Below are 25388 nucleotides of genomic sequence, written 5' to 3'. Positions count from 1 at the left end.
GCGGGCGCAGGCTCAGGCTCGGCGTGGCGGCAGGCGCGGCCCCGGCAGCAGCAGCAGCCGGCGGGCGCCATGGGGCGTTAGCGTAGCCGGTGCCCTCACCGTGCTGTAGGAAGGAGCCGCTGCAGCCGCCGGGTGCCTGCCGAGCCGTTCCTCCGCCCCGCTCCCTCGCCGCCCGGAGCCCCATGAGCCTGAACGAGCACTCGATGCAGGCGCTGTCCTGGCGGAAGCTCTACCTGAGCCGCGCCAAGCTGAAAGCCTCCAGCCGCACCTCCGCGCTGCTCTCCGGCTTCGCCATGGTGAGCGCCCGGCGGGAGAGGGGCGCTGAGGGGCCGCCGGGGCTCGGGCGGGAGAGTTGGGGGGGGGGGGGAGGCGAAGTGTGGCCGCCGTTTCCCCTTTTTCTGACCCAGAACGAAGCCCTGAGGCGACAGCGCTCCTTCCCCGGCCCTTCCCCGGCCTCCTGCCCCCGGGGCTCGGCGCTGAGGAGGCGCCTGAGGGCAGGGGGAGGCCCCGGGAGCGCCCGGCCGCGGCCCCGCCGGGTTTTGAGGTGCTCAGCGCTCCCCGTGGCTCTGCTTCGGGATCCTTTTTAGTTTTATTTTCCCCCTTCTTTGTGCTGGGTCTTACAGCAGGCGGTGTCCCTCCAACTTCTTTCGCTCCTCACGGGGCTTTTGCAGCGCCGCTGTTTCAGAGAGTGTGGAGGAACTCGGGGGCTGCTCGGTGCCCTGGGGTTTTGGGCGTGTTTTGGGAATGCCTCCTTGGTCTTGGTGTGCTTGGGGTCTGCTACAGGATCACAGCCTGGTAACTAACTGCCTCAAGTGAAAGCTGGATATGATCATAAATACGGTCGTTTATGGACTCCATCGCGTGTCCGGTCCCCTGACCTACCAAGCTGCCACCTGTGCGTCTGTGAAAATACTTCATATTCGTGCATTGGTTCTAGGATGATTTATTTTTGCCCCTCTTTCAGCAAGGCGCTGCCTGCCGTGCGATGTACCCCTGCCAGACCACTGCTCTAGCTGGAGGATGCTGTTTCAAAACACAACAGCCGCTCCGCAGCCGCCTTCTGACGGTCAAATAAATGTCACTGCCCTTCTTGGATGGCTAAAAACAGCCGCAGCTCCTCGGGGTGGCGGTGCCTGGGGCTCGTTTGACTGACAGGCAGCTGTGTTGGTGCAGCGGCATGTTGGGCTCGGGTCTCCTAGGGTGACACGCAGCTCACACGCTGCTGCTGCTGCTGGGTTTCCCTCATTGTGCGCTCCTCCTGTGTCAGAGCGGTTTGCCAGGCTGGCTGCTCGAGTCAGGATTTCTCACTGAGAGTGAGAGAGAACAGAAGGGGAAAGCTGTAGTTTGCACTGTGCTTTTCTCTAAATACCTGTTCTGTGGGCTCTTAGTGTCCTGTGGATGTATGAGGTGAGGCTTCTGCTGCTTTCCTCTCTGCAGCAGATCTGGGAGCTCGGAGTCCTGCAGCTGGAAGCATCTGCTTTTGACTTGCTCAGGGTAGTTCAGGAAAAAGCCACTTTGTTCTGATTAGCAAAAAGCTGTAGTTGGAAGGAGTGTTGCCTGTGAATACTCATCCCATTCTAATTTTTTTCAAGTTACCCCCTCAAAAGTTCAGCTTTGATGTCCAGTGTGACCTTGTTAAAGAAAAACAAACTTGTAGCCTCCTTGGTTTGGCAGCTAAGAGATTGTTGTCTGGCTGGGACTTCCTCATCAGTTTCCAGAAGAGCTGACTTGACTGTCAAATATTTTTAGATTTCTTTTTAATAACTTTGCTTATCTGCTGAAGTTGTTCTCAGCGATTTCTGCATTGAAAAGCAGGGCCTTCTCCCTGCCGCCACGCCTGTGCATTGTTTACCAGCTTCAGCAGATTCCTCAGCACCTGATAACTGAACAATAGGCTGCTCAAGTACAATCTAGTCTTGGATCTAAAACTTAGTACAGCAATTAAGTGTCATTGTTCCTCCCTTTTCCTTATCAAGGCAGGGAAGAAAGAGCCTAAAAGACACATTCAGGACCGCCCAGCAGATCGGTGGGAATTGTCAGGAGAGGAATGTGCACGTCTCCACGCCTGCTCCATTGATCCTTGTTCTTGTATTAAACAGCCTTTGCGTCCTCTAGTATGAGCTAAGTGTGTCCCCGCTAAACTGGTCCTTTATTGTTGGACTAATCTCGTATGTAACAGCAGCCCTTTTCAGAGCTCATTCCCTCAAGATTAGTTAAGCTTACCCCAGTTAAATGATGCATGCCAAAGTCAAGAGATTGCACAGGGCAGTGACGTGTAGAGCATGAAATGTCAGGTCGTGCTTCCACAGAGGAAATTTATTAAAAGCTTGCTCTGTGATCGGTTTTGTTTTAGAGCCTGCAAATCTGTATTTTATACTTAGTGTTAACCTCAGGGAGAGGGGTGCAGCGTCTGGTGGCTGCAAACTGATGTTAGAGCCACGCTCCCAGGAGTAAAACTCAGCATTTACTTCGGGCAGCTTTTCCTGTATTCTATCATCCAGTGCCATATGCCTAAACAGAGATCTATGAAATTTACAATGCTGCATCTAGTACGTTTTTCCAATGTATGGGGCCACTGAGTAATATCAGCCCCCAAACCTTTAGGGGTAAGGAAAGAAACTGGGGTGCTTACGTAGTCCGTGAAGGGAAGGAATGAAGTGTTTCCTCTGTATGTAGCTACAGGCATTGAGTATTTCTCACTTGTGTTTCATCTTCTAGATCTTGATGTCTGACTTTCTTTTCCGCATCTTTGTCTTAACCCAGTCTTATCTCAGGGCTGACCATCACCACCAGGAATACTTTGCAGAACATACCCAGTGCTGCTAATGCTGTCTCATCCACACCTGTAGTGGCAGTATCAAAATCTCCAGTGCAGGTGGGTTGCTGGCAGGTTATTTTTGTTGGAATAATTAAGCAGATGTGTTAGCATCATTTTGTCACCACAGTTGCATTGCAGTAGTTTGATAACTCCATGATGCTGGAGTTGCAAAGATGAGGGAAGCTGTTAAATCCCAATAGCCATCAAACTGGAAAAATCAATCATCACTCCCTACCCCTAAAAAAAAATAATAAAAAAAAAATTGACAGGCTTGGGTATTTTCATAGAGCTAAATTAGGGATCTACGTTATACAGCCATGGTAGTTGATTTAGTTATGTTTAGAATTTGGAGGATGTTACTTACGAGACAGCACACTTAACTTGTAAATGCCTCTCATGATTCAAGCTGGGCAGAGTGTCGTAAATAGTAATATATAAGCTTCAAATACTGGATATCGTCAAAGAGCTGTCAGCTCGTGCCTTTGAAATGTAGCCAGTACAATCTTCTGCAAAGAGCTTCAGTCATCTTTTGTAGAAGATCGACTGCACTGATACATGTTATTTCAGTATCAATTATTATGGAAATATTTAAGGTAGGATCCAGACCCTGCTGCTGCCAGCATTGAGCCGATAGCAAAGTCCTTGTCTAGTGAGGGTTACTCTGCTGTTCTGAATTACTCTGCAGTGATCTCTCTTCAGGAATTGTAGCTGTAGTTAACCAGGATTCTGGTAGAATAATGTGTAACAGCTGTGTTTTGTACCCTCCAGTAAAGCCTTACAGACCTGGTCTCATGGCTTCTGCCACCACTTGCCTTTTACGTTGCTGTTGTACCTGGAGGTTATGGCTTGCCTGGAAGAATCTTGTCTGTGTGAAAGGTTTCTTCTGTTCGCTTACAGTCATGAAAGCCACATTGTGTTGCTCCTTTGAGCATCCCTGTCTCAGGTTATAGATGAGGAAGGCAGCAGCGAGGAGTGCTCAGGGCTCTAACAGCAGCTGCGGGTGGCTGCTCTGATTTGGAGGATGTCAAGGTGACATTAAGCCGCTGTTTCTTCTCCCTGCTGTGCTGTCTAATCTGACCTTGTACTTATAAACTAAATTTATCGTAAGTTATGCTGTGTGGAGATGCTGCCGCCTTAAGATGTGTTTATTCCTCTTACGTGGGTACTGCATTTTCATGTTTACCAACAAAATAAAATTAAATCATGCACTTCTGTTCCAGTGGTGAGTTAGTGATTGTTGAGGCTTTGCCATTCTGCAGCATAACAAGCCACAGTCATGATTCTAGACAGTGCATAAAGGAAGCTCACTTTCTCTTCTGTGTAAAAAAAGCAGTAATAATGTTGTTATTTTGGCTCTTCTTTTTAAATTTCCTGTGACTCTGTACAGGCCAGAGACAGTCTTTGTATGAGTTGTTTATAGCTTGTAATGAATGGTGCAGAGACTCGGTGGAGAGCCTGGCTTTGCGCCTCTGCCTCTGGGAACGAGCAGCGCTGTCAGGAACAGAGACCGACCACTCCGGAGTGGGGAAAGCCGAAGGAGTGTGAGTTCCCTGCGATCCCATCCTGATCCCATCTCCTCCCTGCGGTCCCACACATAGACAAGCTGTGGGCTAGAGGGTGGGATTTGTTATTGAAATAACCTAGTGATCTGAGCCCGAGGCTTGGAGAGACCTCTCCTGTAGGGGGGCTTCCCGCTCAGAGCCGTGTGTGTTACGGAGTCACCAGTGCATGGAAGTGTTTGGACAGCTAGATGCAGCCAAGCTAGTCAGAGCTGCAGCAAGTGAATGAAAGAAAATATTTCTGCAGGTAGGTGTTGATTAAAATATTTTAGTGATTGCTGTGTGTAATTTTACTGGGGTATGTTCTGGCATGGTGAGGTGGAGGTGCCGTAGCTCTGGTGTGCTTCTCCAGGTCAGGTTTGCATCTCCTTGTGTGGATGAACCCTTACAATATGCAACCAGGAAGCTTTCTTAAAAACCATTCTTAACATACCAGGCTGTATAAAAATTGTCATCCTCTGAATCAGTTCCTTATCTAGGAACGGTAGCTGTGGCCAGGGAAGAGAAGGTAAGAGCAATCCTGTGAGGTTGTACAGGTAATCCTAGACTCGGACTCAGTAAGTGCCCTTAGTAAGACTGAAGTTTGAAGCCAGAGTCCTTCCCAGAAGGGTTTTGCTTGTGACGATCTGCGAGACAGCTAGCTCCGTGAGCAGTAGGCATATGACAGTATCAAGAGCCAGCATCTCAGGAGTATGCCATTAAATGTGTCATTATAAGGTTGTCTATGTTTAAATCCAGTAGCTTTTAATAATACTGGTTTCTTGCTCTCTGAATCTCAGATAAAAAGGACAGAAGACCACTTGCAATTGGAGCTTTAGTCAGGTCAGATAGCATTGTGTAGGGTACAGGAGACGAATCTACAGCAGTCCCATCACCTGGCTGTCAGTGGGCATTGACCGCAGCCCCGACTTCCAGAATGCATTTAGCTAAAATTGGGCGTTCAGTGGAGAAATGGCCATGGGTGGTCATCAGAGCTTCAGTCAGCAGCAAGGAATTTGAAATTGCTGTGGCTCTGCCTGGTTTGAAGCTCTCTCCGTGGCATGGGCGTGCTGCACTTGGCCTTGACTCGCAGCTGTATGTTTATGGCAGTACTTGCTGCTGCTAGAGGCAGACCGTAGCAGCTCACACAGTGCAGCAGTTACAGCGCAGGCTCCCTGCCCATGTTATGTTCCTGCCTGCCAGAGCTCAGGGCCACCTTTGTGGGGAAGGGGAGTAGAGGAAGTCATCTATAAATAGGTCCTAGATAATACAGATTTACTCGTATAAGATAAGGCATTTTATTTCCTTTTCTATACAGCAGTGGCTACTGATGCTGAAAAGGCTGTGAGCCTGTGGTTGCCAGAGAGCTCTCAGAAGCTGTTTGCTGCTGTTGCACATAAAAGCAAAGAGCACTGAGCACATACCTTTTTTCCACTGTCGAATCTCACGTGTCATTATGACCTGCTACATGGGTGGCTCTTAGTTTGTCTTCCCTTTTGTTTTCATTCTGATTGGTGTCTCACATTTTATTTCCTCTGAATACTTGTTGCTTTGGAGAAGGCGAACGTAAAAAGGGAATAGAAACTTGCTTTATTCTGAAATTGAAACCAACACACTGTCTGTAGCCTATAAAATTGGGGAATACTGCTGAAATGTGAAGCGAGCTGTTTATTGAGGTCCCACTACTGCAGTAAAAATGAACAAGTGGCAAGCCAGAACAGTTTCTCATCCTGCATTTCTGTGGCCATATAAGCTTTGTTTGCAGCTGTGTTTGGTTCTTTATTAAAAAAAAAAAAATAAAAATTGCATTATTGCTGGTGAAAATAGTTTTATTAATGGTTTTATTATCACAGCTCTCTTCTTGCAAAGCAGAGAAGTTGATAGTTTATAGAATCTGAGTCACAGCACCTGAATGCCCTGCTTCCTTTAGTTCTAGGAGAACTCCAGTCTTGAATCCTGTGATCACGAGAATCCCTTAGTTCTGTCAGGAAACTCCTTGTTTCAGATTTACAGCTTCATCGAGGGCTGCGGTAAATCTGTCAATTATATCTGTAGGATGATCTGACGTTAAAGTTAGCTCTTCTCTGAGCCAGGGATTAGACCAGATGACCTCCTGAGGCGTCTTCCCGCCTGCGTTAGTCCATGGTTATGCAGCAAGGCAAGGTAATGGCAGCAAAACGTAACGGAAGTCATGGAGGAGGAATGTCCTGCGTGGAGCACAGCATGTACGCATCCGACCGTGCACTGCATGGGCTTGGATCATAGCAGAAGTGCTCACAGGGGCCCTGGTATGGCAAGTGTAACCTTACAAGAGCTGTTCTGATCTGTGCACTGAAATCGCAGCGTGAGCAAAGGAGACAGGAACTTCTCTTGCTTTGCATCACTGTTTGAAAACAGACGCAGGGCCTCATAATGAGAAATGGAGCTTCTTGGTTTAGGTGCCTTGAGCCTGGCTCAGGCAGTTTGCTGCTCTTGGGAACAGAGGCTTGCAATTGAAAAGCACTGGCAGTTTTTTTCTGCTAGTTTATAGTGAAAGGGTTCCCAAATTAGCTTCGTTGACAGCTTGAGGAGACAGAAAGCACAAACTGATTTTTCACTCAGAGGTCAAGCAGGAGTTAGTCTGCCAGGTGCGAGCACAAGGAGGCTTTGCTGTGCCCTCGTGGAGAATTTTTTTTTCCTTCCAGGAATCAGGAGCTTGCCCTCCCTTGGTACGGAGCCTTTCTCTGGCAGGTTTTGGCTGTGCTCGGGTGCATGTGAGACTTCGAGGCAGGATGGCTGACTGCCCTGCCTCTTCTGTACTCACAGCTTGACTTCTTAGTGTCCCAAACTGGGGTTTATTGGCAGTGTGTGGTGGTGACTACTTGGCTGTCAGCTTATTGCACACGTTAGAAGACTTGTGCCTGGGTTACCTTTCAAGTGATGGCCTCTGTAATTATTTTTATAGAGAGGGAACGCTTGCAATTGGAGTAGCTAATTGCACGGTATGGGTTGAGCTGAAGGAAGTTACACCCTTCCTGCTCCTGAGTTTACTTGTGCCAAGCCTTAAGTAACAGCTACGGTCTTGACAGATTTCTGAAAGCACTTCTGAGAGGTGATTTGTGGGCCTACCAACACAACAGACATCCCGTGCAGAGCAGATTGGTCTTGATGCCTTTGTCAGCCATACACTGAAGCTTTGCCATGTACCTTGAACTTCAGGCAACTCACGTTCGTGGTCTGGACCTCTCCTTTTTGTAGACCAGCTCTCCCTGTGATTTTCTCTGTGCTTATATAGGCGCAGAACCATGAGTGGCTGAATGCTGCTTAAATGCTTAAATTCAGCTGGTTTCTTGTAAGATGTTGTTTTGAGTATGTGTATAATAAAGCCAAATCAGAAATGGGTGCTTTTGGATTAAATGTAATTTTAGCTGACACTGAAATGGAAAGAGCTCAGGAGCAGCTGTTACGTTGGAATTAAGAGTGTGACTAAACTTCAAAATCAGATGCTTGATATCGTTATTACATGGAGACATTGATTAATAGAAATGTAAAATGTCTTCAGTATTTGGTGAATTAAATACTTAAAAATCATCAGTTCTTGAAAGAAAAAGTCGTTATTTTTATGCAATTCTTTAGTGTCTTATTTGGTTGTTATCCTAATAAGTGCTAGGATGGAGGATTAAAATGTCCTGCAATAATGGGATGTTGTTGAGTCTAAAATAGATCTGGCAGCCTAGCTTTCAAATTCAAGCTATGCACCAGAAAATTTGCATGAAATAAATTCTGTTAAGTATGAAAATGAATCCTCAGTGGTGAAGGCTTGCAGTTCTGTGAAAAACACAGCACGCAGGAAGCCCAGTTTCCCGTGAGTGCATTGGTGCTAAGGAGCGATCTCCGCAGAAGCGAGACCCGACGGCTTTGTTTACCCTCTCAAATGTGAAGTTTTCCACAGCTGAGAAATGCTGTCGTAAGATCCTTGAACAAGAATTGTATATGTATTAATACCATCTCTTGTTGAGTTTCTTGTAACACTTGGATGCTGTTCACTAGCTGATTGGTTAGGCTTACGATGATAAAAGCTTTCAGTAAAGGAATTAAAATATTGGCAAAAGTCCTTGAATGCCTGCTGAAACATGTCTGAGCAAAGGCCCTGGTTGGCTTAATATTTGGTACGTTAGCAATAGGGAGTTGCAGTGTCGAGAATGCTGATTCTGTGCGTGCATAGAGATGAGATCCCAGACTTGGTATAGTTTGGCTCTATATCTTTCTGCATCCATATTACCTACACTTCAGGAAGTCTTCTGAGTGAGCTTTTGATGATTGTGGAGGTGTTGGAAACGTGTGCTGTACGCTGAACACCGTCTGAGCCACTGGTGTCATTTAGCAGTGGGCTAAACCTGACTCGGTGGGATTTGTGAGCTCATTTCTGTTAGGCAATACAATGCCTAACTGGTTTCATGGTCTTTTGAGAGCAAACTGGTGCGTTACAGAAGAGCTAGAGCTTAGTGCTGCTGAAAGTCTGAGGCCCTGGTACCACTGCTTCTCCCTCAGTCACACACACCTGTGCCATCTTCCCCATTCCTCAGAGGTGTTGCTGGAACAGCTCAGTTCCCAAGCTAGCAGGAGCTGACCACTTCTTGACCCAGGCAGTGATTGCTGGACAAGCGATCCGACTTGCTTCCATGAAGGATCGAGATCGGGCAGCCAAGGTGTGGGTCAGTCTGAGCTGTGCTGAAGGGCAGAACTCTGCATCTTCCTCATATGGGGTACACATGTTCAGGTTTAAGGCTAACATTAATTTTTTTCCTCTGCATTTTGAACATATTTTGTGTATTTAATGAGATCCTTTGAGAAAGATCACTAAACTTGGAGACACTGCTGCACTATCCCCTGTTCGGAAATGCTTTGTCTCAAAGGCAAATTTATCAGGAAAGGAGGGCTTTTCAAGAAGGTTCCTGGTGGTAGCATCACTCATCAGTTGCATATGCTTAAAATCACCTGATGGTTTTAAAAACTGTTAAAAGCATGCTATGTAATTTCTTTTATCAAAAATATTTCAGCTGTGTTTATAAATTTCCTGGTGCTGTTATTTAATGGGAATTTCTCCTCCTAAAGCACAGGCATGCTTGGAGATCGGGTTTATAAAAGGGCACGGCTGCATCGGATAGTAGAGGACTGGCCTTGGAGCATCTTCATGAGGTGTAGAGTGCTCACCCAGAGGTGTGGTTAGACACAATTTCCAGAGTTTTGTGCTCTCTGAGATGTCTAATATTGCTTTGTCCCATGAACTGGATGATTTCTGATATAAACACCAAATATCTATTAGTTCAGACAACAGAAACTGCTGTGCTCTCTCAATCTGGGATCTTAGCGTGCTGAGTTGTAATTCCTTCTTGAATCTTTCCCAAGTAGTTCAAGGAGTTGCTAGCAACGTCTGCTCTGTCCTCCGGTCTTCTCCATGCTTATTCCTCAAACAGGCTTAGTTGGCCACTACAGATGTTGTGGAGCCTTTCACATTGTGAACTGCTTTTCTGGAGTCTGCTTAAATACTTATTTTGAGTGAAGGCATATCACCAAGAGCCCCATGGAAAGGTGATCTTCCTAGTGAAAGGCTCCTGCTCTTCAGAACACAAATAGACAACATGAAAGGACCACCAGGCTTGTGAAGGGCAGCCTGCAGCCTTCCCAGGCCTTTGTGTTACTGATACCTACTTCAAAAGACTTAATACGGTATTCATTCTATGTATGCGTGGGGCACAAAACATTTCCTAATATCCAGCAAAATTTATAATCTGTAGTAAAAGATCAAAAGCTGCCACTACGATATAATACAGGAAAGAAGAAATCTTTGTGACCAACATACCTCGACTCCTAAAATCCATCTGTTTTGTTGGGATGAGCTGGAGGTAGCAAGGTAGTTGCGCTGTTAGTAGTTCAGCGCGTACTGATGGTTTGCTTTTCAACTGAGTAGCAAATATGAGAAAGGCGGCCTTTGTGTGATAGCTCAGATGTAAGATTGACATGAGAAGTTCAAATGTAGTCTATGATTTTGTTTGGATCAGATGATGTTCCGGAAATGTTTGGGCACCAGTTAAGTATTTTTATTGTTGAAGAATAAACAGAATTAGTATGACATGCTTAATTATTTCTCCAAAGAAAATAATTTGAAATTAGAATGATCAATAGCCAAAAAATATGTAACAGGTAATAATAATTTTCCTTTCCTTTCAGGTGGCTATGGTGGAAGTTCAACTAGATGCAGACCATGACTACCCACGAGGTCTCTTGATAGCCTTCAGTGCCTGTACTACTGTCCTTGTCGCAGTTCACCTTTTTGCACTCATGATAAGTACCTGCATTCTTCCAAACATAGAGGCCGTTAGCAATGTGCATAATCTCAACTCAGTAAAGGAATCTCCTCACGAGCGTATGCACCGGCACATTGAGCTTGCCTGGGCGTTTTCTACTGTCATTGGGACTTTGCTCTTTCTTGCAGAGGTGGTGTTACTGTGTTGGGTGAAGTTCCTTCCCTTAAAGAAGAACCCTAGTGGTCCGTCCCAGAACAGCAGCTCCACCATCACATCAGGACAGGCAGCAGCCATTGCATCAACGTCTATTATGGTTCCCTTTGGACTGATCTTCATTGTGTTTGCCGTCCACTTCTACAGGTCACTGGTCAGCCATAAAACAGACAGGCAATTTCAGGAACTGAATGAACTTGCTGAATTTGCACGGCTCCAGGATCAGCTGGATCACAGAGGTGATGCCATCTCCCCAGCTGTTACCCATTTTGCATAAACCTGTACTTAAAGAAAATAAACCCACTATCTTGCTTCTGCCTTTTATGTTGCCTCCCCCATGCATGAACTGGTCAAACTGTTGATTTTCCTTTAAAGAGAAGGCTTATAAATGTCGTTTGAACTTCATGGAGAAAAAAATGTTCTTGTCATAATCTGTTGGATCGCTGACACCTGAAGGAATGGATGGCGGGGTGCGCTTGCACCGCACGCGCATCCCTCCTCTTCTGAGCACTCTGGTTTGCTTCTTGTTAGTGCTGAATGGTGGCTTTAGAAATACGTGCTGAGCGACGCTGTAAATCTGGGTATTTGTTAGGGATGGATAGAGAATCTTTTTTCCTCTTTATTTGATGTTGGCATTTAGTAGAAGATACTGCTTGTCCAATCCATGTTGCATGGCATGATACAAATTACTTGGGATATGCAGCAATTAGCACTCAGTTTCAGTGCTAGCGCTGTTCCCTCTGGAAAGCCTGACAGATGGTAGAAGTGAAAGCTTTCCCACCACCTTCCCCAGTATGTTTTGCTGCCAAGTAATTAATACTTCACTGATTTCTCCAGCACCTTTTCTTATGGTAGTTACGCATTTTATAACTTGCTAAACACCCATGACTAGTCCTACTGTGATGTGGTATGGCCACATGAGTAGGAATGAGACTACTATACTCTTCTTTGGAAGAAAAGCAATAACTGTTCTAAAGTTCTCGTGAGCTGGCACGTATCGTATTATCTGAAGAGATAGAATTGCCTGTTTTCCATTTAGGAATCTTTTTTTAAAAAAAGGAGGAACTAGATGGAAATGATCACTGGATAAATTTTGCTTGAAAATCAGAACCACTGCTGTTTTTTCCAAGCCAAAGTAGTAATTATTTTATACTTTTATATTAAAATATATATTTTTAATAAATCCTCAGACACAAGCAGCAAAAGGTGCTTTCTCTGCATTGGATTCCCAAGTAATTAGCTATGCCTTGGTCTTCCTTGTTTAGAAAAAGTCTTCTGCTTGCTGAAGTGTTGTATTTAACAACTTCATACATTTTAATTTTTTTTTTTTGCTTCCAAAGGATCTGGAAGACTAATTCTCTCTATGTCAATTTATTTATGAAAGTAGATTATTTGTAATTAACATTGCTGCTTACTTTCAGACGTGCATCTGTGATAGGCTGCAGTGTCATTTTTCTGTTTTCTTCCTTACGAGGCCAAATGGAAGCTTTTGCTTCTTAGGTAAGAGGTGTGTCCAAGAAAGATGCAGCAGCTGTGTTGTGCTGCTTCAGTAATTCCAGCTATGTCTGGAAGTGGATTTTCTGGAATGCAGTTCTTGTATGGAGAAGCTTTGGGCTTTAATGGGTAAAAGCACTGAGTAAAAGCCTTTTTTTAAGACAAACAGGTTTCAAATCTATTGGAACAAAACTTGACCCCATACTGTAGCTAACACTGTGGAATATAAACCTGTGGTGTTTTTCTTTTTTTTTTTTTAAACCCAGATGGGTTACAGGGAGCTGTACCTGACTGAGCCTGGGCTGGATGTGGTCTCTTATATCCAACCTCCATCTCAGGTTATCCCGATGTACTTACAAACCATGGGATGTGTCGACAGGGTGGGTGGCAGAGTGTTGTGTTTACCAGGGAAGCAGCCCACTGAAGCGATGGGGACTGATCCCTCGTGTCAGCATTGCTGCAGTGTGAAGTGTTGACAAGGCTACCCTTGGTGTGTTTTGTGTTCTGAAAACTAACCATTAAAAAAGGACTTGGCGTTTTTTCAGCAGCTTTCTTGCTGGGTTACTCTCTGTCCACATGCAGAAAACAACTTTCCACTTGCCAGTTTCACGAGTCCTCCTGGCATACAGGAGCCAGGCAGGATTTTTGTAGCTCTGCCAATATTTTGTGTTTCAGGTATAAATATTCTATTACTGGTGTAAATCTGATGGTGAGAATTGTGACTAGAGTTCCTCAGGTATTCATTCATGGAGCACTGAGAAGATTAAATAGTAAAGGCATTAAATGCAACAGCATTCCAAAACATGAAATCTTCGCAATAGGCACAAAATGTATTGGCCCATCCTTCCATGAAATAGCAGTCCCATATTGGGAAGGAAGACTCAGTAAAGGAAGCAGATCTGACTCAATATTCATACTAGAACAAATGGTCAAAAGGGTGCTGTCAGGCTGAGACAATACACTTCTGTCTGTAAGTTATGTATTTTAAAGTTCTAACATTATTTTGAATGTAAGTCCAGAAAATGTTTTCCAAGCTTATTTTGTAAAATTATTTGCTGTCCTTGATAAGTTGCTGAGTTTCTTTTTATCTTGCAGCTCTTTTTAAAAGTGACAGGGAAGTGTTTATTTAGGAAATGCAAAATTAAAAACTTCTTGATTTTTCTCATCATGTAAGTTTTGAGCTAATGGAGCTGTTACAACAGCAGCTTTTCTAACTATTTTCAGCATTTCAATTTCTGATATCAAGTGTGTTTCTCTCATTTTCCAGCTCTGGAAATGATCATGAAAGTCATACCTTGGGCACTCTCTCATAACTGTGTGCCAGAGGCAGTAACCAGACCCAACCGCGTGGCTCTAAATGTTAAAGAGTGCACATAAAGTTTTGGTTTCATTTATACTAATGGTATTATGTGTTTACCTGAAGCATTTTAAACATCAATTGTTGTATATCACTTCTTTAGATATAAAATCACTTCAAATAATGAAATAAAATATGCTCAGTTGCTGCTCATTATTTGTTACTTAGATGCTAAAAAAAATGTTTTTCTTTACATCCATTATCTCTGTGGCTATGTTGTGCTAATTCTAACGGTATTTCCGAGGAACTCCATTAGTCATTTCAGTCATACAAAGATGAAGTTTCCTGTTCACACAGGTATAGGGAGCATAATGTTGGCAGCATGCTTTGCCTCCCACCAGCACTGCTTAAACCTTGATCCTAGGCATGTTTTGTTACTCTGAGTATTTAAGTAGGAAAGTAGGTTATCTTCCAGCTGAGAAAATGTGAAGAGTCAAGGGACTGCTTGAACTGTGAACAAGACGTGATACTCAGAAGCGCAGTTTAAATCAGGTGAACTAATTACATGCTCTCCCACAGTGCAGTTTTCACCAGGTGGCTGCAGTGCCACCTTCCTTCGTGTTCTCGTAGGTGACACTTATTGGTGCTGGCAGCTCTGTGTGGCCTCTGCCCCTCGGTGCAGGTGGAGCAGCCAGTGCAGGGCCGTGGGCTGGCACAGGAGCAGAGCCAGTGCTCGATGTGGTGCTTTGCTCCGGTGCGGTTAGGGAAAAAAGCACTGTGTTACGTGATGTGCACAGACAGCAAGTAAAGCTGCATTAATAAAAGTGCTAATTGAAACATCACCTGTTACAGCCTCCAAAGCCACTTGGTTCACCAGTATGTATCCAGCTAAGCTGAGGTGCATTTATTTGACTGTACTTCTCTAGGGTTTTGTTTTTATAGCACTTAATTGAAACCCTGTTGCTTTCTCTAAGGCACTGTTAAAGGCCTTGAAACCAGCAGGAGAGCTATTTCTGTGCAGGAGTAAGCCAGAGGAGGTGGCCCGAGTCACTGCCTCTTCCAGCTTGTGTTTGTTTTGTTGTGTTTTTTGTTTGTTTGTTTTTTAATAATGGTGGGTGGGAAGAGGCCTCATGCTGAAGCATACAGGGGCAGTTTTGAAGGACAAACGGGGTGACCACAAAGCGATATACCACAGCAAGGACATGAGACTCAAATGAGTAAGTAACCCAGGCTCACGTTCTTATCTTGCATCTCTTTTTCTTCAGCATTCGGTTATCAGTTTTGGCTGTCATCAAACATTGCTTGGGCCTCTGCTAAGACAGCATCTGGATCGGCCAGTTCAATCTAAGTAAAAAGAATGCAAATCAATTATGTAGAGAGGGCTCAGAGAAATCACTTGGTTTTTAATCAAATCCCACTATTGTCTCTGCAGCTATTGTCTGCGTTTCCCTTGTGCTGGGTCAGGTTTCAGTGCAGAAGTGTGTGCTTTCACAGGTGCAGGTGAATCTGAGGCTCCAGCAGTGGATTTGTACCACTGGACTGGCTGCTTGTCCCTGTGGGGTCAGCTCAATGCTGGACAAGAGCCTGAGTGTGCACCCCGAGAGCCTGGGGCTGGTGCAGTGGCTGTAGAGCAAAGCATGGCCCCAAGAGCTTCCTCAGACTCTGGTGAGTGCTGCTGGTGGAAAACATCGTTAGCAAAAACAATTCCTAGGAATTACCTTGGGGATTGGATACTGAGTAGGGGCAGGAGCTTCATCTCGGCAAAAGTCGATCATAATCCCGCATTTTGGTATGTCTGCCACCCAGATGCCTTCAAGCAATTGTCCCTTATCCAGGTAGAAGAATCGCCCTTGCCCGTGCTTCTTTCCATCTTTCCAACCTCCTTCGTACCGATTGTCATTTGCTGCAATTCAATACACGAACAGGCAGTGAAACGTGTACCATTTCATCACAGGACTAGACGTGAAACCGAGCAAGGCAGCAAACTGAGGTAGGAGCAGATCATCTGCTTGTCTCCCAGTCTGGCCCTTCCCAGGGAGCCACAGCACACGGTGCTGCTTTGGCACTGCTCCATTTGCTGTACTGCAGAGCGAGGAAATGCCTGGCAAAGGAGCCCACGCTTGTCACCAGCACAAGGTGTGTGTTGCCCTGCTTTGTTCTCCTCCTGCTGACATTCATTTTGTGCTCAAATCCCAAGCACGTGAGCTCGGGCTGGGCACCAAGCCACTGAGTCACCTTCACAGCCTGAGCACTGACAGGACACGAGCTTCAGGTCTGTCCCTGCCACACACCGCAGAGGGAGCCTGCCTCAAAGGGCTCTGCTTGTCCGGGCAAGGAGGAGCGGCAGCAGCTGGCTAAAATAATCTCAATTTCAAATACTTGTAGGTGGATTGTGTCTCAAGTAATTACGGCATGGGAGTTCCTGAAACGTCTGAAGGCTTCACGCAATCTCTTACAGGGTGTCTTTCCAGCTGTGTGGCATCTCTTTGTGGTTTTCTGCAAGTGGAGAAAGCGTGGGGCTGTGTGCTTCTCCCTGGGAATCCATCTGTCACCAATGGGAAAAGCTCCTTGATGATGCAGAGCTGCAAGGGGAGGAAAGCCACCTCATCCCAGGCTTTTGTTCGAGAACGAGATGTGCACAGGGTGCTGGTGGTGGTGGGAGGTATCCAGGCCACCCTGTTCTCACTGGGAGATTCCTCTGCCATCCCTTTTTCCCAGACACAGGGTTTCTAAGCCAACAAATGGGCATTTCTGACTAGGTGACTTGGTGGAAATATCTTTGGGTCTCAGCTGAACTCTGTCATTCCTTGAGGCAAGAGATGACGCAAATACCTAGGCAGAAATTGTGGGATCAGCCTGGGAGCTGCTTGGCTCCTGTTCTCCAGCCTCTGCCCACCTGGAAAACAGTAAAATCACAGGCTGGGCTGGGTAGGAGCCTGCACAGGCTGCACTGTGGCATTTCAGTGTCCCTATCCACTGCCCCATGTACTGTCCTCCCAGAGCCTCCGGGGCTGTCTCACCCTCTGCTGTGCTGCAGCAGTGGTGGCAGAGCAGCACCTTGCTCCTGGCCACGCTTGCCCTGCCAGGCACACTGCCAAGAGGAGCAATTTACCCCGAGCTGCGGCTCGTTGTGACCTGTGCTGAAGAACTTTTTCTTTCACTGCTGCAACGCTGCCAGCACACGGCCATGCTTCCAGCACCTAAGCTCCATGAGTTACCGGTTTGTGGGTACAGAATAATCACTCTGGCTAATTTTAGCCAAAGGAATCCAGCTCTTGGGGGGGGGGGCCAGGCTGTGCAGCTGGGCTCTAGAGCTGTGCAGCAGTGGTGGGTCAGCCTGGAGGGTGTCCGGTTTGTACTGGGGAGGGTGACTTGGGTGGGAGCAAAGTGGGGTAGTTGACTGAGCTGCCCCTGGAAGCATGTGTTGCTGTCATTGGTATGAGCCATCGGTCCAAACTGAATTTACAGCCAGCAGAGAGAGCACAGTCATGTACGCAATGTGCAGAGGAAGTTGTGCTTGTTCCTCCTGGCTGCTTTGCTTAGTTAATGACTGGCTTGAAGATTGCTTCCAAGATAAAAAGAAGAGATGAATAATAGATAACATTTCTTCAAATGTTCCTGGAACACAGTGTCTTATACTGCGAAGGACTGGGATTCTTGGCTTTGGGGAAAAATGTGTTAAATCCACAGCAAAATAAGAAAAAAAAAATCCAGATTTATGTTTTTATGATGCCCCCAACATTCCCAATTTGTGATACACTCAGTGTCATGTCTGGGAAGGGATTGTGTACTAATGAAACCCCTACTAATTTGCTCAATGTGAGCCAGCGTCAGAAGTATGAGAGAGGATAGAATGAGCCCAGAAAGACAGCTCTGTTGTTTTTTTGTACTGGAAAATGGTCTCCTCTTTGGTATGCAGTAGCTAGAAAGCATGCCTGGCAAGGCGCCTGGCTTGAAAAGAGATTTGCTCTTCTCTGACCTAACAGTGTATTATCTCTAGCCCTAACCATCCCTGTCATTTAAATGTAAATCATAGCAAAAGCAAGCTTCCATGTGTGTGGCCTTGAGCATTGTGGCACCCGCTCTCACCCAGCCCCTGCTGCCTCCAGCCCAGAGCCCCAAAGGAGGAACCAGACAGGGCAGCTGCCTCCATCCCGAGACGAGGCTGTGTGGGAGATGCAAGGCAGCACCCACTGATCTGGCTGGTGTCAGGAGAGTAGCGTGATGCTGATTATCTCTGAGGGAAGGACCATCCCTGCTCTGTGTGGGTTTTGCACAGGGACCGATGGACATTCTGGTACTTACACAGGCACAGCATCCCCTGCCCGCCTGGTTGGCCCGCCAGCCACTGCCCCTCGTAGACGGAGCCGTCCCTGTAGCACATCCGACCCCAGCCGCTCCTCAGCCCGCCGCTCCACTCGCCCTCGTAGCACTCCCCGCTGGGGTAGAACATGGTCCCGTAGCCCTGTGCGCAGCAGAGGTGGGCAGTTAGGAGCCTCGCTACTGAAAGGCGTCAGTGTTCGATTTGGGGATCTTAGTTTTTGGATACCTTTAGACACATAGCTGCCTGATGGCGGCACAGCTCAACCACCGTCCAGGTGCTGAAGGTGTGGTGAAGGAAATAGCAGTGATGCTACAGGACTTTTTTTGGCCAATGATATTTCAATGACAAAATCTCAGGTTTGTATCTCTGTATATTATTTTTGGCATGACTGCTGCTAATATTTAGCTTAAAGCAGGTTCTACAGGTATATAAACCTGCATGGGGATACACAATGTAAGACACCTGCCTCTGCAAGTGGGATTTGGTGTCCTTTGACCCAATGTCTTCTGCAGCCCTGAGCATCCCAGGCTGGCAACTCCTTCGCTGCCCTGGGCAGACTAACAGTCTCAGTGTTGCTAATGATGGATTTTGTCTTTTGCTCCATCCATAAACCCACACAGGTTTTGCTCCTCAAACTGGCTCTCAGCTTGATGCTGGTGGTAGATTTGGTGACCTTATGAATTAAACCCAGTGATTGTGTGCAGGCCAGAAACCCCAGGGAGGTGTTTGTCCTATGCATGGGCTTTCCAGGTAAGAGACATCCCTAAAACAAGGCATGATAACATATTTACATATGATTAATGAGTTTTCCCATAGGAAGAAAGCAGTAATTTATCTCTGGGGAAAAAAAAAATCAGTTACAGAAATAACTGATTTTTCTGAGCACTAATTCGATTAAACTGTATGGATATAAAGGGGAGGATTTTATAGGGGGGGGAAGAAAAAAAAAAGATGTTTGGATGTCATATTTTGCCAGAGCTCAAACATCCAAAATGCATTCTCAGGGAATGAGGAAGGAAGCTCCTGCAAAGAGGCTCAAGCCAGAGAGCTGCACGCCAGTTAGAAGCATAAGAGGCCATTAATTTAATTTAGGAGTGGACACAAAGGCGAATGCAAGGTTCCCATTGGCAGATCAGAAAATGCTCCTAAAAGGATTTTGCACATAGGATTGCAGTCATTTTTACCAGATGACTTCCTCACTGTGCTCCCTGTAGAAAAACCAGTGATTTATGTGACAGGCTTAATTTCCTAAAGAACTTGTGTTTTTTGCTTAATGCACTGTAAAACTCGCAGCACAGCGCTTCTAAGCTGTGTTTTCCTGCAGTGCTTGTAAGTGTGTTCCATCAGCAAGTTCCCTGCTGGGGCTGGGGACCACAGGCTCTGTAGGGTGAAGGATGCCACTCTGAAGCTTCCTGGGCTCTCTGGAGGGGCGAAATTTAAAGCAAAGCCAAGCCTGGAGATAGAAGGGCAGGGAGGGCAGGCAAAATTCCCCACTGTGAGACAGCTTCAATTTGAGATCTCTTGCTTTCATTTTCTTGCTCTACATATTAATTTCCCCCAAACCCTTCCACACCTTCAGTGCAGCCTCAGGGGACAGGCACTATTTGAAAAATCAGTATTTTAAGTTGTTTGATTTTTTTTGCATGTTTCAGGGCAGATGCTGGGAATCACACTTACACATTTTTTGTCGTTTTTCCACCAGCCTGTGTACACTTTCTTGTATTCCTTGGTCACGGGGTCAGGAATGCTGTATGAGCCATACCCGTCCCGCTTCCCAAACTTCCAGTCACCGCTGTAAATAGCACCAGTGCGCTTCCAGATCTGGGTGCCTTTCCCTGTTTCAACGAACAGGAAATAACAGGGAGGTCATCGCAGTGGGTAGAAGGCTTGACGCTAAATTAATACTACAGAAGCCAAGCACGTTTCAGTGCTAGCGATACAGCAGCAACCCTGCTTTTTTGGGCTGTTTCTGTGCACTGGGTTGTGTTTTCCCTGGGACCCACGCGGTGGGAGCCGAGAGCACTCTGTTGAGCACAGCTGCGTTTGGATGCACGGAGCTGAGTGCAGTTTGTTGGATTTTTAGAGGATTTTTAACAGCCGTAATCTACATGGTTCAGGTAATTGCCCTGCAGCTGAGTGCATGTAAAAGCTCTTGATGTTGCCTATCAGAAATATCTCTGAGCACATTTTTGCAGGGCATTATATCTAACACATACTGTCACACATGCGTGAATGCTGTTCCAGGAGTACATACAACCCCTGACTGTTCCCTGCCCCTCAGAACTTTTGTAAAGACACCTCTATCAGTACATTTTCTTCACACAATACATTTTACCATGCTTCAAGTTGTCCAGCCATTCTCCAGTGTACCGATCCCCATTTACAGCATAGATCGTATGTCTTAATCCACATTTCTGTGCCTTCTCGTCCCATTCATGCCAGAGAGGATCTACAGCCCTGGGGTATTTCACAACAGGCATTGTGTTTTCAGCTGGAGAGGAAAACAAACGACTGTCAGAAATAAATTAGGGTGAAATTACTAAGGCAGGTACCGTAGAACAGCCTATCCGTGAACTGTAATTTTAATATGCACCTGAGTCAGTAATTGATGTCTGTTTTTGACACTATATCAAAGATAAATTATGCATATAAGGATATGACGAACAGAAGGTATCTAAAAATACCAATGTATGAAACTGCACTATCTAAAAATAGGCTTGTAGTATGTTAGGAAATGCTAAATCAGCTTCAGCAGGATGGGTCTGCGATGGGCATCGGTCTCTGCACCTGCAAGAGGACTCTGGGACATGAGGGAAGGTCAGCCGTGTCCTGGCACAGTGGAGACCCGGACAAACTGCTTCCCAAGGCTCATCCTCCACCTGCTCCTTGCCAAGCATGAGCACTGGTTCAAGCAAATTGTTTGTTTTTAGGAAATAGCTCGCTGCTAGGGAGTAAAAGCTAGATGTATCTTAGAAAACAGAGTAACAGAGTTAGCATTCACCCTTAGTTTTCCACTTGGTCATTCAAAAATGATTTAGGGGGATATCATTGCCAAAAAATATATATATTGGTGTCTGAAAGTCCTTCCCACCCAAAACAAAGCAGCGTTGTGCATTGTGCTACCCGTCTTGCTCCTCACCCGTGGCACTGGGGCAGCATGGGGCAGGCAGTGGCAGTGGGAATGGAACTCATTGTGAGCTCAGGGGGGAGAAAATTCCTGCAGCCACCCTCGCCAGGTGGGTGCCAGCCCACAGCAGGGCTGCGGGCCTGTTCCTCTGTGTTGCCCCCACTTCAGCTTTGTGGTGAGCGAGACGAGGGTGCAAGAGAGCAAAGGGAGGGGGAGATTTTAGCAGCGAAGGTGGAGGAAAGCAATGCAGAGAAGTAATGCTGCAGGAAAGCCCACATGCTGGAGGTGCAAAGCACCCTCAAGCTGGACCTACGTTCTCCTGCCCAGCCCCAGCTACCCCATGGGCACCAACCTGCGCTGGGAGAGCGGTGTGGGCTGGGTGCTGCAGCTGTGCATGCCAGGGCCGAGTCGTCATAGCAACTCTGCCAAACTCCTGCGCGAAGGGAGATGGGAGCCCGTAGGGAAAGTCACCAGGAAATGAAAACTGGCTCCTGGCCCGCTTCGGCGACTCCAGAGATCTGAAAGTACAGCACGGTGACAGTGCCGTTGTTGTCAGGAAGGGGGGTGCTGTGCACGCACCAACATGCCCTGTAGGGAAAGGACACTTCTAAAGCACTGCCGGGTAACGCATAAATCAGTCTTGCAAGTGACAGAAGAAAATGGAGAAACCCCTAAAAATACACATCAGAAGTCCCATGCAGAAATCTGACTAAACCTGACACTTCCTGTTATTAAAAACGAGATGAAGATGTTCAGGAAGGATTTAATCACCCTTGTTCATAAAATGTTTCCTGGCTTTGGGCACAGCCTAAGAATCACCAAAGACAATTGTTCCTGTGTTTTACCATGGCAAAGGTACAGTGCTGGAGAGGGAGACAGGGATTTGTGGGGGAAATGAGAGAAACCCATGAGGGAGAAGAAAAAATGCTTACTGCAGCCCAAAAATTACAGTCTTAAATTGCAACCAGAAAAAGGCCCTTCTGGAAAAGTATTAATTATTTTGACTGTTTCAGCCACTATACTGCACTGCAGTTAACTGTGAATTTGTCAATTAAAATAATTAGCTAGCTCAGACAATTTCACTTGTTTATTTTTAAACAGTGCAGGTTGTCCAAGGATTTTGAAAAGCAAGTCCAAACTGTGTATCACCTAACCACAGCTTTTGCTAAACAGAAGATATATGCATGTATGTATTTGAAATTCAATATATATTTTAAACTGGTTTAGATGCAGCAAAGAATTTAAAAGGATTAAGATAATTAAGCAACAAATTAAAATTCACAAATTGGTTTCTTAACCTTTTTAATGTTTAGAGAAAGCACAGAGGCATGTGTAAGTAAACCCCATGGTAATTAAAATAATGTATGAGCATGTGCTGCATAGAAAAAATCCGAGTAGAGCTCTGGTCTCTCCAGCAAAGCACTTGCTAAACAGAACCAAAAGACACCCCAGGACTGAGTCTGCACCTTTCAACAAAGCAGCAATGCTCTCCTGCCAAGGGCTGATCCTCAAATGATTTAAGAGAGGGCTCTATTATATTAAAATATTATTTAATTATATTGTATTTAAAAAAATAAAATCTTTCTCCAAGTTCCAGCTAGGATTGTAGCTCCAGTACATGCTGAAAAACAAACCAAGCAATGGGAGGATGCTGGGGAAACATGCCCAGGTATCAGCCATTTGTGGAGCAAGGCCTCAAGATACATGAATATGCCTTATTTTTTTTCAGTTTAAAGAGTAAGATTTTTTATTGTTATTAAATAAACCCAGAGGACCTCGGTGTTCTACAACATCTGAAACCAATCATTTTCACAATGAAAGCAGACAGCTGCTCTGAGCTAAGTTTGCTCTCTCAAAGCTCAGGGAATCACTGAAGTGAAATGCCCAAACCAACTGAAAACTATCAGAGTCAATAATTTAAGTTTATTCTGGGAACTCTGTAGAATAAATAGAGAGAAACACTTAGAGAAACATATGCTGGAATTCTTTAAAGGTGAAGAATGTGACAACAACATACTGTGGAAGTAGGATGCTCAGATGTGTGTTTTATTGCTGCTATATTCAAAATAAAAGCCAGAGGAAGAGGTGGGAGGGTCTTGGACTCGAACCAAGCGTGTGTCAGTTTTGGCCGAATTAATACAGAGTGGGTGCAGCACTGAGGGCTCTTCCCCTCAGCTCTGTTTTGAAGAATTATTATTAGCAGGATTTGGGATGGATTAATGTAGAAGGTTTGAGATACAAATTTCACTGGCTGATTTTTGCTTAAATAACAGCCTTGAGGGAAGGTGTTTCTTTAAATCTCTTCCCTCCTGCTTGCTGTGAACAGCTCTCTCAAGATAAAAAAAAAGTGTTGCTTTTACATCCAAACAATCTAAAGTAAGAGCTCTAGGTTATCTGAAACGTTCAAGCACCGTCATAATCATGCAAAGTGAAATGTTTACTAGAGGGCAGCGGAAGCCAAGCCGATGCTTACCAGATACTCTCTCCCCCTGTACTTCATTCTGTTGCTGCAGATTTACAGTTAGTTGCCTCTACTTAAATACCTGCAACAACACTGCTCAAACTGATGTAAACCAATGAAGTTACCCAAAGCTGAGAATTATTTGCTGCACAACTGGAGAGTGCCTGGTAGGATCCTCAGCACTGTTTTAAAACGTGCAGATCGTGGTATGATGACGGAGGCAAGAGAAATTTGGCCATGCATGAGATAATGCCTCATTTGTTCCAAGTCCTTAACTGAGGAATAAATCCAGATTACAAAATCAGATCAGCAGTACCAATTCCCAGTTGAAACATGAGCTAAGTATTTTATTTACCATGGCTTACTGTCACCTGATGAGTGAATGGGAATTTACCATGTTTGCATTTTATCCTTTCCAGTTTGCACTGTTTTGCCGTGATCTTTAACTTGAATAATTAACTCAATTTCTTTGATATGTTTTCTGGCAATGAATGGTTGATGACTTCATGATTAATTAAGGTACAGGCAAAACAGATTTTGTATTTGTAAATTTGCTTTTCAAAGACCTTAGAAGAAAGGCCAGCCATTAAAAAGCTGGAAGGTTAGACTTGCAAGATACCTAAAAGCATTCTTTAAAATATTCAGGTTCAGAGGAAAGGTAACATTTGTCATGTGTTGACACTGGTGAAAGACACAATGAAAGACACTGGTGAAAGAGACAATAAGAAGTCTCTTTCACTGTTAAACCTGCACAGCCACATTTCTGGCTTCTGTAAAATGCTAAACTGAATCAAAGTCTCATCTATACCAGTGCTAAGCTGTGGAAGCAGGGGGAGGGCTGGGGACATAGCCAGTGCAACTGCCCAGGTCTTGACTGCAGTGGTGGACAGGGAGGCATCCTTGAAATCGAATATGAAAACTGTACATGATGGGGTTAATCAGCTGTTGACTGAGCAGCATGTGTGGTTCGTTAAGCTGGCCTGCAGGAAAAGTATGCAGAAAGAACGGAGGCTCTCTGGAGATAAATCAGACTCCAGAAAACCAGGCAGGGCTGTTGGAGCCCCAGCCCTTGGGGACACACTCTGAGGCATTTGCCCCACACTCCAGCTGAGCTGCAGAACCTGTTTCTAACACAGGGCAGGAAAGGTGAGGTGTGAAGCCAGGAGTGGCATTTTTAAAATAGCTTTTCTGCAGCAGACTGTACCTCTCCTAACTGTCACGGCAGGAGCTGTTTCTGCAGGCAGAGATGGACAGCCTCCAGCACAGCTGTACCGAGATGCGAGTGGCCGCTGCTCCTCTGGGCTGTCCCTTCCCCATGTCCTCGTCTGCTGGGGCGAGAAGATCTGACTTAGATCTGCAGTATTCATCAGGTATCGCTGTGAAGGATTTTTGGATTAGTGCACACCCTCTTACAGACCTACCGTGGATATCTTCATCCCACCAGGATTTTTGCAGGATCTCTATTAAGAAGACTGCCAATTTGAAATCTTGTTAAAAAGTTAAATTGGTGAACATTTAGAAAGATTTTTGAGTCTCTTCCTTCAGGAAATCTAATTTTGCAGCACATTTCAGTTGTTGCAGACAGAAAAGTGCAAAAAGCCTGAAAACTCAAGGAGATGTTCATATTTAAAGAAAATGAATGCAGAGAACTTGGATACGCAAATTTGAGTCTCTCAAGACCATATACTGTGATATAAATTACATGATTTTTCTTTTACAAGTGTTAACTAAGAAATCAGTCCTTTTATAATTGACATATAAAAATCTTCAGTTCTCAGCAAGTAAAAATATATACACTTATAATAAACAAATTGTTTAGTTTCTTACAA

The 25388-nt window shown here is 45.4% G+C and overlaps 2 protein-coding genes across 4 annotated transcripts; one reads left to right on the top strand and one right to left on the bottom strand.

The window, feature by feature from the left end:
• On the top strand, positions 1-11180 carry LOC309884893 (calcium release-activated calcium channel protein 1). Of its 2 annotated transcripts, none has more exons than XM_082774338.1 (2): positions 1-296; positions 10567-11180. In XM_082774338.1, the coding sequence occupies exons 1-2, from the start codon at positions 183-185 to the stop codon at positions 11131-11133; spliced, it is 681 nt and encodes a 226-aa protein (XP_082630464.1). In that variant the 5' UTR covers positions 1-182; the 3' UTR covers positions 11134-11180. The 2 variants fall into 2 exon arrangements, with proteins under 2 accessions (XP_082630464.1, XP_082630465.1); XM_082774339.1 differs by lacking the exon at positions 1-296 and adding an exon at positions 2764-2875.
• A 2795-nt stretch (positions 11181-13975) lies between these two features.
• On the bottom strand, positions 13976-25125 carry MORN3 (MORN repeat containing 3). Of its 2 annotated transcripts, XM_082774337.1 has the most exons (7): positions 24764-24881; positions 21451-21686; positions 20307-20462; positions 19649-19806; positions 17953-18112; positions 15366-15550; positions 13976-14991 (listed from the first exon to the last, which is right to left on the bottom strand). In XM_082774337.1, exons 3-7 carry the CDS (start codon positions 20449-20451, stop codon positions 14923-14925), a joined length of 717 nt encoding a protein of 238 aa, XP_082630463.1. In that variant the 5' UTR covers positions 20452-20462; positions 21451-21686; positions 24764-24881; the 3' UTR covers positions 13976-14922. The 2 variants fall into 2 exon arrangements, with proteins under 2 accessions (XP_082630463.1, XP_082630462.1); XM_082774336.1 differs by lacking the exon at positions 21451-21686 and having other exon boundaries at positions 24764-25125.
• Positions 25126-25388: the final 263 nt, after the last annotated feature.

Source organism: Aythya marila, assembly GCF_965140915.1.
Source record: "Aythya marila genome assembly, chromosome: 17".
NCBI lineage: Eukaryota > Metazoa > Chordata > Aves > Anseriformes > Anatidae > Aythya > Aythya marila.
The sequence above is the reverse complement of the archived record's forward strand: the minus strand, read 5'-3'. Positions and strand labels throughout refer to the sequence as shown.